General features: G+C 31.4%; 1 protein-coding gene across 1 annotated transcript in view; it reads left to right on the top strand.

Moving 5' to 3' along the window:
• The first annotated feature begins 1,765 nt into the window (after nucleotides 1-1,765).
• LOC123883832 (pathogenesis-related protein STH-2-like) overlaps nucleotides 1,766-19,391 on the top strand; it is a 29,894-nt gene continuing 12,268 nt past the window's right edge. The window contains exons 1-3 of the mRNA XM_045932775.1: nucleotides 1,766-1,957; nucleotides 12,106-12,279; nucleotides 12,585-12,757. Coding sequence (XP_045788731.1) covers nucleotides 1,948-1,957; nucleotides 12,106-12,279; nucleotides 12,585-12,757 — 357 coding nt within the window. The 5' untranslated portion in view covers nucleotides 1,766-1,947. The remainder of the gene's footprint in view (nucleotides 1,958-12,105; nucleotides 12,280-12,584; nucleotides 12,758-19,391) is intronic.

Below are 19,391 nucleotides of genomic sequence, written 5' to 3'. Positions count from 1 at the left end.
TTTTTTAAGGCAAAAAGAAACTTCGGTTTCTACAAACCAAAGTTTTTTCGAGGGTAAAATTGGAAATTCATAGATATAAAAGAAACACGGGGTCGGGAGAGAAAACATCTAGTTCAACGATGCTGCCGTGTTTGGCCTGTAGATTGTTTTATACAGCCCAATATTACTACAATTCAATGAAAAAAAACTTTTGACCTTTGTACAAAAAATATATTTTGACAACAGTTTTTTTTCTTAATGGCTTTGACAAAGTTTTTTTTTTTTTTTTAATGCTTTGACAACAGTTGATTCCTTTATTTTTACTCACTCATAATATTAGTCTTTTTATTTTAACTATGCAAAAATGAGAGTAAGAAACTCAATGCCCTCACTTTACTCTAATCACTTAATTTTGATCTTATTATTACATTTTTATATTTATTGTTGTTTTCGAATTTAAGAAACTGTTAAAAAATAACTTTTCAGCCACCGAAGAGATTACTGGGTTGAGTCGCGAGATAAGGTTTTAGGTCCTGCTAAATCCTTATTCTTCACTTATATATACTTGTCTTATGATCTAGGTCAGACATATCACAAATAACTCTAAATGTTTCTCATCTTCAACACCTACTGACTTGATAGTCGGATTGTGTGCAAATATCAACCACCAACGATTCAAAACCAACAACCCATAACAACTTTACCATCCATATTTCAGGTCTAGAGATGATCAAGTTCAATGCACCTAAAGTTTCATGCAATTACACATTCAAAATATCAGTGGTCGTTCGATTAAGATTGAACACTCTGATTAAAGTTCGATATTTGAAATTATTATAAAATAAAAAGAAAATTTTGTTTTTTATTTAAATTATTTGATTAAGGATGTGTTTCATTTGGTGATCTGATACTTTTTCAATCTTCATTAAGGATATATCAAGACTTTCCAAAAGTGTTTAAAGGACTTTAGAAGATAGGATAAGTCATCCAGCTATTCCATTAAGTTTGTCTTATCCTTAAAACTCCTGATCAGATCAAATCTTCAATAAACGTGCTCTTAAGTGGATTTCCATATATAGCAGATGCTCTCTTAAATGCGCGAGATTTCCTTAATAAAATATGATGTTGTAACATGTTTTCCAACATCTTGTTAGTATATTTGTTTTAGCAAAATTAAGCCAATTCGAATATCCAACAGAGATGTTCAAGTTCAATGCAGCTAAAGTTTAATGCAATTACACATTCAAAATATCAGTGGTTGTTCGATTAAGATTGAACACTCTTATTAAAGTTTGATATTTGAAATTATTATAAAATAAAAAGGAAATTTTGTTTTTTATTTAAATTATTTGATTAGGATTGGACAATTTGAGGATTCAATTTCTCAAAAGGGTGAATGGATATATCTTTGTGATGTGTTTCAAATTTCATACCACATTTGGTAGGTAAAGCATTATTTTCACTTGTATGAATTCAAAATTAACAATTAAAATGTTTGTAATGACTTAATTTTTTTTAATACTATATTGTATGAATTCAAATCAACAATTAAAATGTTTGTAATGACTTAATTTTTTTAATACTATATAATAACTTGATTATACCAATAGCCGCCCATAGGTGTTGTATAAGTTTGATTAATACAATTATTTTGGAATTATATGAAAAAAATAAGAACTCATCCATCAGCCACAAACATTGAACATCTTCAAATATTAAAAAAAAAAATCATTCTCAACTACCAAAATAAATCGTCCATTTTCTATAGCCGCAAACTAAAATATTTCTTTCTTGTTCATCAAAAGGGATCATTCCTACGAAACCTACTTAACAAATAGAACCATAGGATATAGCTATAAAAGAACAAGGTGCTCTACCTCATAATTCAAATTATTCAATACATCAACAACATTCACAAACTTTATAAATTAACTTTGTGTAATTTTTGTACTATCTACACACCTCATCATGGTAGTATCTGTTGAGGCAAAATCCATTTTAGTGTTTTAATGACAACAAACCTTATGGAATAAATGTTAAGTTTTATGAATGGTGATCTACTGATGTTTGCACTTGAGTTTTTGTTGAAAGATAGGTAATGACAAAAGTGGACAATCTAGAAGCCACTCACATCAACAAGTACATTTTATATACTCAAGCAATGAAAGAATCAGAGTAGCATCAGATGATCATAACAATAGCATCACAAGCTTCATGAAGATTTTTAAAGGATGTTGTTTGAATCATAAGAAGTTTCATTTGAAGATTCAAACAAGAAAGCAAGTTTCATGGTTAATAGTCTTCCTCATCACCACAAGGTTCACAATGAGCTTAAAGATTCAAGGAAGAATATGAAGATCATAATTGATGGAAATACTTGCATCACAAGCTACACAAGAACATATTTGATGTTATCATGTCAAAACTCACATTGAGTTTTGTTACATGCTTTGAGGATTTACTACTACAATTAACATCAATGGAAATGATGCATATGTTGAAGATCTTCAAAACCTACTCAAAGTTTCATCTTAGCTTCTCAAGACAAGAATGATCTAAGAATGATTTTCCATGAATTTACAAAGGAGCTTATGCACCACAAGGCATAAAAGTTTTAATCATTGTCTAAGCTAGAAAATGATAATCCTCATGATGAGTACTCCCACGCCTCCACTAAAAGCATCTCAAAGTACTCAATGAACAAGTAACAATGTGTGCAAAACATCAAGAGGAATTGTGGAAAGTTTTGCAGCAACATGAAGATCCCTCTTTAAGAAAATCTTGAGATACTGTTTCAAGAATGATCTGAGAACATTCTTAACAGACAGACTGCACTTTTTAATATAAGCACGTTTTGGTTTAAGTGCTTTGTGATCATTCAAGTCAACTAAGGACAAAACAAATAATCACTTTTACAAAGGAAAACTGGATCAAATCTCTACAGAAGATAATATCTTTTTGGATCAACACTTTTGATGGAAAATGAGCATATACCTTTCCTAGTTATAATTCATGCAATGAATTATAAGTTTGATCTTTTATGGTATTGATCATCCAATGAAAATACCTGATCATATATCATAGGCCAATCAGATTGCAACAACACATTATGAACTATGAGTTGTGATGTACTTGCAAAATGACTATGTTGGAACATTCTTCAATGGTGTTGTCATACAAGTACATTTTTGTCTCACATGCCTTTGTACTAATCCAGCTGGTTTATTCCCAAGCTAATGCTATCTCTGAGTTGTCCTTGAGCCTACTGAACAGCTGCATATCACAAAGGAAATAGAGATGAAGCTTCATCACATTTGCTGATACAGTCAAGACTGGTTCAAGACTGATTCAAGAACGTTCCTGCACACAGTTTTGCAAAACCATCTCCAACTGTCATGAGTCCTTTTACTGAGGTTCCAAACGGCTATATCTGACCTCTGACATTGGAAGGATGCAGGAAACAACTCATTTGTACTTGCTTACAGCTCACACATATTTGGCTCTTGTGGATCAAAGCAAAATGAAGTTCAAGACTGTTCCAAGACTGAACAGAGAACCTGTCAAATATGCAGAAGTTGTCTGCTGCTTGTGGAGCATTGAGTAACAGCTCTTTTTTGCCCTCTAACTGATATACTTGAAGGCCAAGCTTCAACCTCAAGCAAGCATCTATAAAAGGCAAGCAAATCCAAGAGAAAGAGTAAGAGTTCAAGCTACAAATCATCAATTACTTGTTTTTGTCTACAAGTCCTAAAACTCTTCTTTCATCACTCAAACTCAGGCTCTTCATTCACATCATACTTCTGAGTTTATTGAGTGTTTCTATTTGCTTCTCAAACAACCTTTGAGTTTCTACAAGCAAATTTCTCAAGAGACCACTTTTCAACATTACCCACTTTTAAGTGGTTATATCTTTGTCTCTCAATTTTACCACTCACACTCCAGCTCTCTATCAACCTATTGGATCACAATATTACTGAGTGTATTGAGTGTATTTTGTATAAGCTTCTCAAACTAGTTTTGAGTTTTTGTGTAAGCTTAGATCCAGAACAACTTCCCTTTGTAAAAAGAAGATTGGCTCAAGTCAATACGTAACTATTGATTGAGTGACACCTCTGTAAGGCTGAGGTAGATCAAGCTTGTAGGGATTGGAGGTTTCTGATCGTGGTTTAGATCAAAGAAGATTTGTATTTGAGATCGGTAGTATCTCGAGATCATAGTGGAAAACTCACAGGCGTGGGGACTGGACTAGCCCAGGATTTGGGTGAACCAGTATAATTTTTGTGTGTGAATCTCTCTTACCTTTAACTATTTATTTACTGCAAACACACATCACACAAACCACTTAATCTACATTCACTTTGAATTCTCACGCAGCAGAGAACATTCTCAGAACAAGCTCACTCAGCAGAGAACATTCTCAGAACAAGCTGTTTTATATTCCACTAACATTTATCCAAGTATACACTTGAGATTAATTTTGTAGAGTGCAGGATTAATTTTAAAAGGGTCACAATTCAAACCCCCCCTTTCTTGTGACTATTTCTTCCACTTCAATTGGCATCAGAGCTCTGGCTCTAAGGTTTGAGCACTTAACAGTGTTAGAGAAAAAGATTCAGGAAGAAGTGATGTCAAAACCTGCAAATCAAAGTGCATGCCGTAAGTGCAAAAAGAAGGGACATTCCAAAACGAAATGTTCTCAAAACAAGAAAATGCAAAGAGAGCTCGCTTCCAAGAAGAAATTCATGATGACAACAAAAGGTGACTTTGATGATTCAAAAATAGAAGAAAAAGGCAACACATGCCTAATGGTAAATAAAGAGGTAACATATTCTAAACCTTGTTCTTTATGTATTAAAAGGGAAGTTGAATTTAATAGTCGTCTAAATGACTCAAACTCTCTATCTCAAAAGTGTACTTTACTAGAAAATCAGTTACTTGAGATAAAGAAAGAAAATGAGAAATTACAAATCTTGAATGATAAATATTTTAAAATTATTCAAGAATTGCAATACTCTCATCTTAATATGTTTGAGCAACAAAAGATTCTCCATGATAAACAAACCACTAATCATCTTTTAGAATGTTCTAAAATTCATGAAAAGGATGTTGTTTTAAAAGAAAATATTTCAGATTTGGAAAAGGACATAACAAGCTCTGTAAAATCTACAAAGAATTTTCAAAACATTAAGGAATCACAAGTTATAATCTTTGACAAAACTAGTTTAGATTGTAGAACTTTTCAAAAACAAAAGTCATTTGAGGATTGTTTTGTTCCTCATAAAGATCAAAGAATACAAAGATACAAATGCTCATATTGTTCCAAATATGGTCATATTGAATCCTTTTGTTTTAAGAAAAAATTCAAAAGAAAAGAACATTCTCATCAGAAACAAGAACAGTCTCAGAATGTTCTGAAAATGCATTTTTATTCGAAATCTTCCTATAAGAGATCAACTTATTATCATAAGAAGAAATCTTATAAGAGGAACAACACTAACCTCCAAGGACCCAAATCACTATGGGTACCAAAATCATTATTAACTTGTGTTGCAGGAATGTCTTTAAGCAATCAAGAAAAAGCCTTGAGGCTTGGGAAATTGATGCTCAAGGAATATGATTTTGGAAAGACATTATTTTCTCACATTTAAAAAAGGAGGAATGGTGAATTTGCAACCTTTGAATTCATTGACAAAAATCAAACCAAAGGTACATGTATCATGAGTAAAATGATTTTTCTTAACATATAACTTCTTTAAATTTTCAAAATTGGAATTGAGGTTATTTCATAATCATCCTCATGGTCATGATTTTTATTTTAAAATCTTTATGTTTAATACTTAAGTGAATTCTAAACCAAATCATATTTTAAAGTCTTTTGGAAAAGAAATGTTTTTGGCATAAAAGTGCTTATCAAGTAAGTATGAAAACTATTGCATTTTTGCCCAAATTTTATCTAGTAAGATATTTTTACTGATTTTGAAAAGGATAAATTTTGTGAAACTTGTATGTATTGTGTCATGAGCAGTCTTCATTTCAAAAATATAATTTCAACCAAAAACATCTTGAATTACTACTTACTAGTTTGTTTTTGTCAAAACTACAAGTATTATGACTTTTTAATACTTGATGATTTATTCAAAGATACATATGAAATTTATTCTTAAAACATGAGAATGATTTCTTTAAATACTTTTATGTTCTTTGAAAAATGGTTTAAACTTTAAGATCTCAAAAATCATCTCTTAGTAGTAGTGATCATGGGGAGATTATGAAAAACTATATATCAAAACATTCTTTGAAGAAAATGATATTTCACTTGATTTTCTTGGTTTAAAAAAAAAAGAATTGTTATAAAAAAAAAATTCATTAGATGAAATATTTTTAATCAAGTGTTGAAAAATATTTTTGAAAGAAACCATAGACATTGCATATGTTTTTGCATCATGTTTCTACTTGAGTAAAATTTCATCCTATGTGAAAATATAAAAATTTAATCATATCATGCATTTATAATTTTGATGTCATTACTATACTTGACATAGTAAAGAAAACATTGAGAAAATTGTTTTAAAATATAAAAAGCATATTTTGTTTACTCTCTACATTAAAGATTATAAAATATGCAATCTCAAAACTCATATTTTAAAAAGCATGCATATTATTTTTGATAATAAGAGAAACATTGATAATAGTGTTGATGATGAATGACAACAAAATATAAAGAACATTCATTACATGAGATAATTGATGTTGAAGCCAAACCTGGAAACAAAAGCTTTTTCAAAACATTTGTTGAAGCTGAATTTTTCAAGGAGTACAATCTGAGAACGTTCTTGCTGTTATGATAACAACTTCCAAAAGGCAAATGATCTTTCACTAAGGGTACTGGATTTTAGTCTAAGTCTATTCCCTTTGTGGACCTTGATGCATCACTGCATTTTGACTCAAGTGTAGACATTGGTGTTGATCTCACTCCTTCACAAAGTTACTACAAGAGTTCTTGGAAATTTTCAACCATACCTCATCCTTTCGACAACTCCTTGTTTTTCCCATCTGAGAATCACTATCAAAGATATTTTGATTCAATTTTTAGCTCTGAATTCCTAAACAAAAATTGCTCAAAATACCAATCCCAAAAACCCCGAAATATTTGTTCTCGTATTCTCTACTTCCGCTGCACCAGTTTGAGATGAAGAAAACATCAGGTCTAAACATTCTAAAATGGGAAGAGAGGACCTTGAAAAATAGAGGAACTTGGATGAGTTACTTTATACTATGTTGAATCCAGTAGATTAATCTGAGAACGTTCTTCCTGCCAAGGCAACAAGTGAAAAGGCAAAGAAGTTCTACTTGAAGATAACCAATTGCAACTCTATTTTTTAATCTTGACACCTCATTATTCAAGCATTGACATTGGATAAAACTTTTCTACTCAACCGTCAACCAAGTGTTTTATATTTCCAATGACGAGCATGTGGTGAAATTTCAAACAATTAAAGATGCTCTCATCATTGAATCTCAAGTGACGAAATCCATTACATAAGGTACACAAAATTCTAGATCTTATAACATTTGCATTATATTAAGCTTGAATACATTTATGCAATGTTATTATGTGATTGATTTGATGATCTTGAAATCTAGAATTCAGTGTGAAATTTTCTCTATGCAAGTATATGACTTTAAAAGCTTAAATTGCATATCATTGTTTGTTAATGACTAATATGTGCAGATGCTTAATTCATATCTTTAATGCACTCTTTGTTCTTACACTTTTTCATGATTTTTGTTCATATAATGTAAAATCATCTCTTTCAAAATATCATGCTAAGTGTTAAATGAATGAACATTGTTGCTATGCAAAATCATCTTTCTACACCTTTGTAAGGAATACATTTTCAAAAATGCTATATCAAAGTTTTTGTTAAGGGTTATTTTATCAAGTTAGATTTTCTCCATATGTCTTAGTCACATTTTTTCAATGATCAATTTTATTTTGACATACCAAAAGACAATTTTATTTTAAATTAACACTTGTCTTAATTTATGATCTCGTGATATGTGCTTAATGAAAAATTATCCTTAATGATCAATGAATAATTTTTGGAGTTAGTCTCTTAATTATCCTTCATGATAGACCAAAACTTTTAGAACAAGAAAAATGACATAAAACTCATAATTTTGATAAACAATTATATGTCATATTTGTTCTTACATAAGTCCAGCTTATAGTATACTTTTTTTTTATGAAAACACATTTTTTCTATAAGTCTTTTATATGTGCACCGCTCTTAATATAAAACTTTGGATGAATCCAATTTTGTTGCACATCTTGATTAGCCTATAATTTGCTTAATTGATGATTAAGTAGAACTTTTTGAACATGGCTTCTCAAAAATTGAGATTTTGTTATGACTTATGTAAAAGATCCTCCTTCAAAGGTTTTAAATGAATATCCATTTTTTGTTGGATTTATTATTTGAAGGATTTTAACAAGAGAACATATGATTGGTCTTCATGAGAATAATTTGTGTGTCTACTCTCCATAAAATTAGAATTTGGTCTAAGAATAATAGTTCTTGCACATTATGTTCATAAACTCATATTTGACTTTTTTTTCTAAACTTATGTGTTTTGATCAGATGTTTTAACATAAAATCCTCTTGAATTTTTTGCTATAAAAAGGAAACATCTTCATCATAGAAATATTTGGAAAAGAGAGAAATCTATTTTTGACATGTTGTCAATTTACTCTGATTTCAAAGTTTTTTCGTTTGCGCCATTTTCTCTCTAATTTCAAAGTTTTTGGACAATTTTAAACTATATTTTATTGTTAAAATGACCACAACATAGTCTTGTCCATCATTTTTTTTGGAATGATCATGTTTTAAAAGAAAAAAAGTTACCTCTACCCAAATTATTTTGAAACTTTTAGAGAATATTCATCTCATAAGATTTAGGGGGAGTTTTTCTAAATTTTGAGAAATTTTGTTAGAACTTGCAATATCTTTGAGGTCAAAATCCTTTTTTTAAATTGAGAATGTATAACATTATCTTTTAAAATCAAATATGTTTACATGTGATTTAACCATTATTCATGTTGTGATTGCAATATTTGAATAAAATGATTATTGATGATCATACATGCTATGTGCTTTAATGTTTAAATGCAAACTTGATAAGTTTGATATATGAATGAACTTCTCAACTTCATGCTCTATGTATGCAATGTTTCTTAATTTGAATCCTATCATTGCACTTCATATTTAAAATTACCCCCAATACTTTTTGATAGATGACAAAAGGGGGAGAGATATATATGATGGGAGAGAAATGTTAGATGAAACTAATTAATGAAGAATGTTATGAATTAACCTCTTGCATGTATTTAGGGGGAGTTTAATTAGAATGATAAGAATTAAATCCCTTGCATGTGTTTAGGGGGAGCTTAATTGCATATCTACGAACATTCTTGCATTTGTTATTATTTCCATCCATAAAACATAAGATTTATTCAAAAGGTTTGTCATCATCAAAAAGGGGGAGATTGTTGAGGCAAAATCCATTTTAGTGTTTTAATGACAACAAACCTTATGGAATAAATGTTAAGTTTTATGAATGGTGATCTACTGATGTTTGCACTTGAGTTTTTGTTGAAAGATAGGTAATGACAAAAGTGGACAATCTAGAAGCCACTCACATCAACAAGTACATTTTATATACTCAAGCAATGAAAGAATCAGAGTAGCATCAGATGATCATAACAATAGCATCACAAGCTTCATGAAGATTTTTAAAGGATGTTGTTTGAATCATAAGAAGTTTCATTTGAAGATTCAAACAAGAAAGCAAGTTTCATGGTTAATAGTCTTCCTCATCACCACAAGGTTCACAATGAGCTTAAAGATTCAAGGAAGAATATGAAGATCATAATTGATGGAAATACTTGCATCACAAGCTACACAAGAACATATTTGATGTTATCATGTCAAAACTCACATTGAGTTTTGTTACATGCTTTGAGGATTTACTACTACAATTAACATCAATGGAAATGATGCATATGTTGAAGATCTTCAAAACCTACTCAAAGTTTCATCTTAGCTTCTCAAGACAAGAATGATCTAAGAATGATTTTCCATGAATTTACAAAGGAGCTTATGCACCACAAGGCATAAAAGTTTTAATCATTGTCTAAGCTAGAAAATGATAATCCTCATGATGAGTACTCCCACGCCTCCACTAAAAGCATCTCAAAGTACTCAATGAACAAGTAACAATGTGTGCAAAACATCAAGAGGAATTGTGGAAAGTTTTGCAGCAACATGAAGATCCCTCTTTAAGAAAATCTTGAGATACTGTTTCAAGAATGATCTGAGAACATTCTTAACAGACAGACTGCACTTTTTAATATAAGCACGTTTTGGTTTAAGTGCTTTGTGATCATTCAAGTCAACTAAGGACAAAACAAATAATCACTTTTACAAAGGAAAACTGGATCAAATCTCTACAGAAGATAATATCTTTTTGGATCAACACTTTTGATGGAAAATGAGCATATACCTTTCCTAGTTATAATTCATGCAATGAATTATAAGTTTGATCTTTTATGGTATTGATCATCCAATGAAAATACCTGATCATATATCATAGGCCAATCAGATTGCAACAACACATTATGAACTATGAGTTGTGATGTACTTGCAAAATGACTATGTTGGAACATTCTTCAATGGTGTTGTCATACAAGTACATTTTTGTCTCACATGCCTTTGTACTAATCCAGCTGGTTTATTCCCAAGCTAATGCTATCTCTGAGTTGTCCTTGAGCCTACTGAACAGCTGCATATCACAAAGGAAATAGAGATGAAGCTTCATCACATTTGCTGATACAGTCAAGACTGGTTCAAGACTGATTCAAGAACGTTCCTGCACACAGTTTTGCAAAACCATCTCCAACTGTCATGAGTCCTTTTACTGAGGTTCCAAACGGCTATATCTGACCTCTGACATTGGAAGGATGCAGGAAACAACTCATTTGTACTTGCTTACAGCTCACACATATTTGGCTCTTGTGGATCAAAGCAAAATGAAGTTCAAGACTGTTCCAAGACTGAACAGAGAACCTGTCAAATATGCAGAAGTTGTCTGCTGCTTGTGGAGCATTGAGTAACAGCTCTTTTTTGCCCTCTAACTGATATACTTGAAGGCCAAGCTTCAACCTCAAGCAAGCATCTATAAAAGGCAAGCAAATCCAAGAGAAAGAGTAAGAGTTCAAGCTACAAATCATCAATTACTTGTTTTTGTCTACAAGTCCTAAAACTCTTCTTTCATCACTCAAACTCAGGCTCTTCATTCACATCATACTTCTGAGTTTATTGAGTGTTTCTATTTGCTTCTCAAACAACCTTTGAGTTTCTACAAGCAAATTTCTCAAGAGACCACTTTTCAACATTACCCACTTTTAAGTGGTTATATCTTTGTCTCTCAATTTTACCACTCACACTCCAGCTCTCTATCAACCTATTGGATCACAATATTACTGAGTGTATTGAGTGTATTTTGTATAAGCTTCTCAAACTAGTTTTGAGTTTTTGTGTAAGCTTAGATCCAGAACAACTTCCCTTTGTAAAAAGAAGATTGGCTCAAGTCAATACGTAACTATTGATTGAGTGACACCTCTGTAAGGCTGAGGTAGATCAAGCTTGTAGGGATTGGAGGTTTCTGATCGTGGTTTAGATCAAAGAAGATTTGTATTTGAGATCGGTAGTATCTCGAGATCATAGTGGAAAACTCACAGGCGTGGGGACTGGACTAGCCCAGGATTTGGGTGAACCAGTATAATTTTTGTGTGTGAATCTCTCTTACCTTTAACTATTTATTTACTGCAAACACACATCACACAAACCACTTAATCTACATTCACTTTGAATTCTCACGCAGCAGAGAACATTCTCAGAACAAGCTCACTCAGCAGAGAACATTCTCAGAACAAGCTGTTTTATATTCCACTAACATTTATCCAAGTATACACTTGAGATTAATTTTGTAGAGTGCAGGATTAATTTTAAAAGGGTCACAATTCAAACCCCCCCTTTCTTGTGACTATTTCTTCCACTTCAGTATCAACCTTCACAAATGATTATTCTTCCCCTATTGCTCCATCACGTATGTTCAAGGCCTTAATCACTGACTCTAGCAATTTACTTCCAAAACTCTTACCTCAGTTCATAAAAGATGTCAACTTAATCCAAGGAAATGGTGAAGCTGGAACCATTGAACAAGTTAACTTTGCCGAAGGTAATTGACAAAATATACTCTCTTTTTTCACCATAAGTATCCGGTCATTGAACCGTCTAATCTGATTCGGGGTCAGTTATGGTATCAAGTGATTCTAACCCCCTGATCGCAGTTGTGTGGGAGATTGAACCATTAAAGGAGAACTAAAAATGTTTTTTTAGAGAAAAAAACTTTTTTATATATTTATTTTAGTTAGAGGAAAAAATCAGCTATTTTTTTTTTTTAATAAAAAGGCTCTTATTTTTTTCTTCTCTATATAATGCTTGAATAAATTCTTAATTATATGTTCCATTTTATTTATGCAGCTAGTCCATTCAAGTATCTGAAAAATAGGATTGATATGATTGATAATGATAAATTGGTTTGCAACTACACAATGATTGAAGGAGATCCATTAGGTGACAAGCTTGAGTCAATAGCTTATGAGGTTAAGTTTGAGGCCATTAGTGAAGGAGGTTGTCTTTGTAAAATGACAAGTATATACTGATAACACCGAAAAATGCACTATTTTATTAATATTATTTCCCTAAGTATCTTAATATTTTTGTCTAAATTATCCTAGTATTAATAAAATAATTATTGTTTTTTATGAAACTTACAGATATGTACCGAGACCAAAAAAAAAAAAAATACAAAGAAACAAAACAAGTGGGCCAGCCCACAGTTGTAACATCCCGGATTTTTATCCAAGATATTAGTGAGAATTTTTCTTAATTATAAAACGTACAGCTATTTTTTTTCTTTCCTTACAAAAAAATAAAATAGTTATATAATAATTCAAATAGAATTCTTGAAAATATAAACTTAATTAAAAATGAATTATACTTCGAAAATTTGCTACCGGAGGAAAATACAACAGCGAATTATTTATTACATAAAATTCTCAATTTACAAAACCCAATTTTTCCCCGTTCGTACGCGCTTCAAGCATCACATCACATTCAATCAAAGCTTTCTCCTTGAGTACCTAAAATGTTGGTTGTAAGGGTCAATTTCCTGGTCCACATTGAATCATACTCACCACAAGAAAATGTTATAAAATAATAACAAAACACTTCACCTTATCGAAAATATAATTATTAGTTTATTATAAAAACTTTTGGGTGATAAGAGTCACATATACAAACATAGGTAGCATCTTATTGTTAAACGGCAATAATAAACAAGGCAATATAATTACACATATTACAAATTGTACGGCAAAATCAAATGAAAGACGAGGAAGCAACGATCACCGCTTTACCATGGACTAACTATACTTTTTCTTTTCTTCCAATTACATTAGTTCTTTTAAGACCGGAATAATTATTTACTCTTGTTAGTTCTTCCTTCCTATATGAAGTGCAATGCGACTAAGACAACCCTATATGAAATACTAATGATCCGGATAATAAATCTCATACCAATGAGAGAACCAGCCACACAGGCTAAAAGTAACCCAGCCACACAGGCACAAGCCACACAGGCTAAAAGTAAAACCAGCCACACAGGCTAAAAGTAAATCAGCCACACAGGCTACCTAAATATACTCTGCTATACACATCCTATATGATGCATGATACTCCACTTTCTTAGCAAGGCCGATTTCACCGAAACAACAATAAATCACTCTAATTTGTAACTACTTAATTATATATATTCCAATTCTTAATTTAACAAGTAATTGTATAATTAGCAACTACCAAACACAATACACATGACATGAACTGAACATTAATTTGCAAACATAAGCACATATCCATCAATTCAATTATCACAAGCTTGTATGTACAACCAACACACGAAATTATTTATTTTCTTTTTATAAGGCTGATTCCATTGGTTCATTTTAAGTGGCAAAAGTTCTAATATTATTTCACAACGTAATCCTACGTAGCATGAGTTTATGGGGAAAAAGCCCTTACCTTAGACGCTTTCCTTCCAAGCATAATACTAGCCTAAATTTGCATTTACATTGCACATGCGATAACTCACGCTCCAAAGTTCGATTCGACGATCCGACGGTAGACGAAGGAGAGAACGTGATTCTATGATTGCAGCTATGAATTAAATTCGGAAAGAATGAGGTTAAGAATAAAACTTGATGATAACTTGAAATGATGAAGGGAGATTTGCATGAGTTTGGTTTTGTTTGTGAAGGGAGAGTTTGACATTTACGTACCAATTTTTCTTTGTTTGCGGGGGAAATATATAAACTAGTAAGTAAAAGAATGAATATGAATTTGTGAAAGGAAAGAAGAGGTGTACGTATAAACAAGCAAAAGGGAGAGAGGTATTTGTTATAATCTCCTTCAAAACGTAGCATTATAAAAATGACAACTACTCATCATTTTGTGCAATCAATTTCACATTAATAGGAAATGATCGAATGTGTTTGACTAAGACCAATTCATTTAAATAGCATTGAATAAAAGATTCTAGAGAGACCAGCGCTTGGGCTAGAGATAAGGCGGATTCATTTGTTTCTCTCCGAGCCAAATCAGAGTAATTAAATGGCATTAGACACACTTATGAAATGCATTGAATAGAGATTATTTACAATTAAAATGCAATGAAATTAAGGTCACTAAAGAGAGAAACTAGGCGTGAGATTTAGAATGGCATCAACACTATGCTACTATTCCCACATAATTAATAATTAATATTTAAATATAATCTAATCGTGATCAATTATGCATGCATTCATCTCTATCATGTTTCACGTGGACAATATATTGGCAGGGCTTCCAATTTTGGCTTGGTCAAATGGATTTACCATCATCCTAAAACTAGTGCTAATTAATTTCCAAAACTTATAAATTAGTGAAGCAATAATTAAAATAAATATTATCACATCAAATACTAAAATAAAATAAGAAAATGGAATATAAAATAATTACTTATATAGATTTTATTAATTAAATAACAAATCAATAAAATGTATGTATAAAATATTGGGGCGTTACATTATTACCCCCTTAAAAGAGTTTCGTCCTCGAAACTAGAAAATAAAAATTTTTGAGGTAAAATTTCCAAAATTCTTTATGTAAGGTACTCTTTTTTTTTTTATATATCGACAAGAGTGTTTAAAAATGAAGTGTTCGCTGCGCACTCTGATGTCAAACAAAGATAAAAACATAAGTGACAAAATGATTTGCAAAGATAAATTCATTTATGGATAATTTAAGTAAAATAGTCCAATATAGATAAAATAAAATACTAGTATGATAGAAATATAAGCAGATACTCCTCAAAAGAAAATATTGTTTTTTTAAAAAAACAAATGGTATTTCACAACTGGAAGCATAGTTTCTAACAATTACAAATTCTTTTGTTTTAAAAAGATCGTACGAAAATCACACTAAGAAACACCAAGAATAACAAGCACAAACACATAGTCACACATCAATCAAGACATTCGTTATACACAATCGCACCCACCCCAAAAATATTTGTCCGAGGATCATTGCTCTGATACCAACTGTAACATCCCGGATTTTTATCCAAGATATTAGTGAGAATTTTTCTTAATTATAAAACGTACAGCTATTTTTTTTCTTTCCTTACAAAAAAATAAAATAGTTATATAATAATTCAAATAGAATTCTTGAAAATATAAACTTAATTAAAAATGAATTATACTTCGAAAATTTGCTACCGGAGGAAAATACAACAGCGAATTATTTATTACATAAAATTCTCAATTTACAAAACCCAATTTTTCCCCGTTCGTACGCGCTTCAAGCATCACATCACATTCAATCAAAGCTTTCTCCTTGAGTACCTAAAATGTTGGTTGTAAGGGTCAATTTCCTGGTCCACATTGAATCATACTCACCACAAGAAAATGTTATAAAATAATAACAAAACACTTCACCTTATCGAAAATATAATTATTAGTTTATTATAAAAACTTTTGGGTGATAAGAGTCACATATACAAACATAGGTAGCATCTTATTGTTAAACGGCAATAATAAACAAGGCAATATAATTACACATATTACAAATTGTACGGCAAAATCAAATGAAAGACGAGGAAGCAACGATCACCGCTTTACCATGGACTAACTATACTTTTTCTTTTCTTCCAATTACATTAGTTCTTTTAAGACCGGAATAATTATTTACTCTTGTTAGTTCTTCCTTCCTATATGAAGTGCAATGCGACTAAGACAACCCTATATGAAATACTAATGATCCGGATAATAAATCTCATACCAATGAGAGAACCAGCCACACAGGCTAAAAGTAACCCAGCCACACAGGCACAAGCCACACAGGCTAAAAGTAAAACCAGCCACACAGGCTAAAAGTAAATCAGCCACACAGGCTACCTAAATATACTCTGCTATACACATCCTATATGATGCATGATACTCCACTTTCTTAGCAAGGCCGATTTCACCGAAACAACAATAAATCACTCTAATTTGTAACTACTTAATTATATATATTCCAATTCTTAATTTAACAAGTAATTGTATAATTAGCAACTACCAAACACAATACACATGACATGAACTGAACATTAATTTGCAAACATAAGCACATATCCATCAATTCAATTATCACAAGCTTGTATGTACAACCAACACACGAAATTATTTATTTTCTTTTTATAAGGCTGATTCCATTGGTTCATTTTAAGTGGCAAAAGTTCTAATATTATTTCACAACGTAATCCTACGTAGCATGAGTTTATGGGGAAAAAGCCCTTACCTTAGACGCTTTCCTTCCAAGCATAATACTAGCCTAAATTTGCATTTACATTGCACATGCGATAACTCACGCTCCAAAGTTCGATTCGACGATCCGACGGTAGACGAAGGAGAGAACGTGATTCTATGATTGCAGCTATGAATTAAATTCGGAAAGAATGAGGTTAAGAATAAAACTTGATGATAACTTGAAATGATGAAGGGAGATTTGCATGAGTTTGGTTTTGTTTGTGAAGGGAGAGTTTGACATTTACGTACCAATTTTTCTTTGTTTGCGGGGGAAATATATAAACTAGTAAGTAAAAGAATGAATATGAATTTGTGAAAGGAAAGAAGAGGTGTACGTATAAACAAGCAAAAGGGAGAGAGGTATTTGTTATAATCTCCTTCAAAACGTAGCATTATAAAAATGACAACTACTCATCATTTTGTGCAATCAATTTCACATTAATAGGAAATGATCGAATGTGTTTGACTAAGACCAATTCATTTAAATAGCATTGAATAAAAGATTCTAGAGAGACCAGCGCTTGGGCTAGAGATAAGGCGGATTCATTTGTTTCTCTCCGAGCCAAATCAGAGTAATTAAATGGCATTAGACACACTTATGAAATGCATTGAATAGAGATTATTTACAATTAAAATGCAATGAAATTAAGGTCACTAAAGAGAGAAACTAGGCGTGAGATTTAGAATGGCATCAACACTATGCTACTATTCCCACATAATTAATAATTAATATTTAAATATAATCTAATCGTGATCAATTATGCATGCATTCATCTCTATCATGTTTCACGTGGACAATATATTGGCAGGGCTTCCAATTTTGGCTTGGTCAAATGGATTTACCATCATCCTAAAACTAGTGCTAATTAATTTCCAAAACTTATAAATTAGTGAAGCAATAATTAAAATAAATATTATCACATCAAATACTAAAATAAAATAAGAAAATGGAATATAAAATAATTACTTATATAGATTTTATTAATTAAATAACAAATCAATAAAATGTATGTATAAAATATTGGGGCGTTACAACAGTTGAGGCCAGCAGTGCCGGCCACACAACTATGGCGCCGGCCACAAAGCAAGAGAAGTGGCGCCAGCCACATGAATCAAGGCGCCAGCCATGCAATTTTGCCACACAAATCATGGCGCCAGCCATGCATATTGTGGCGCCAGCCACACCTAAATTAAAGGAGCACATGCAAAAATATTAAACAACACATGGCGCCAGTCATGTGTTACGTGGCGCCAGTCGTGAGCGATTCTTCAGGAAAAAATATCAGTCCTCATCTTCGTTGAATCCTTATCTTCGTTGAATGAAATCAGTTACGAATCGTGGGGAGAAAGTAAAGGAACTGAAAGGAGAAAAAGGAGGACTTCAACTCCTCACTCACAGCCTATATATAGATGCATTCAGAATGAATTGAGGACCTTCGATGACGACAAGTTAGAGCTGAAGAAAAAAAAACACTTACTTTAAATTCTTAGAATTAAGTTTACTGCTTTACGTGTTGAGAGCTACAGCTTGCCATTTGTTTCCCGTTCAATTCCAGTTTCGGTTTTGTAAGTTACATTAATCAATATATTTAGTTTTATTTTCCAAATTCCAGTTACTGCTTACTTTAATTATTTTAATTCCTGTCTTGTTTTATTTGCTACTGTTATTGCATGTTCTTTAATTTTCCAGCACCAATATATCTATGTTTTCTTTTTCCAGTAACTGTTATTATTATATCATGCCTTTAATCGTAATTATGTCCAACTAATTTAATATAACTGGTATGTGAAATAGGGCTTTGATATGAGTTCGGTAATTAAACTGTGAACTAAATTTTCAAGTCTAGTTTTCTGTTTCAGTTTTTAAATAAACAATAGATTATAATTTTGCACGATCAGTGAAAATTAATTAAAGTATGAATTAACAGAACGATTGTTTGAAATTTATACTAGATAGTAAAAACTGAACATTAACTTTAATATCGCGACAGCTCTTTAAGGTTAATTAAATTATATTAGTTTTCAAAAAGTGTTTTATGAATTAATGATTGAGCGATAGCAAAACATCTTATTTATATAATATAATATAGTCCAATAGTGTGATGACATGAGTTCTATATTTTTAAACTAATATCGTTTTATGAAAACTAGACCCTTTTAGTAAAATTTAATTGATTTCCAAACAATATTTTTATAAGTAAATGTTATAGCGAAAGTGATACATTTATTTTATCATTATATAATATAACTCAATAGCGCGAAAGTGTGAGACGAATATTTTTAAATCAATTTAAAAGACTAAACTTTTCAAAACACAGTGTTTATTACCGAACCCATTGAAGTACCTAAAGTAACATTCCAGTTAGTTAAAATCCAACTTATTTAAGACCAATTCTTAATAGTC

Source organism: Trifolium pratense, linkage group LG5 (assembly GCF_020283565.1).
Source record: "Trifolium pratense cultivar HEN17-A07 linkage group LG5, ARS_RC_1.1, whole genome shotgun sequence".
Lineage (NCBI taxonomy): Eukaryota > Viridiplantae > Streptophyta > Magnoliopsida > Fabales > Fabaceae > Trifolium > Trifolium pratense.
Note: the sequence above shows the minus strand (reverse complement) of the source record. Positions and strands in the feature narration are given on the sequence as shown.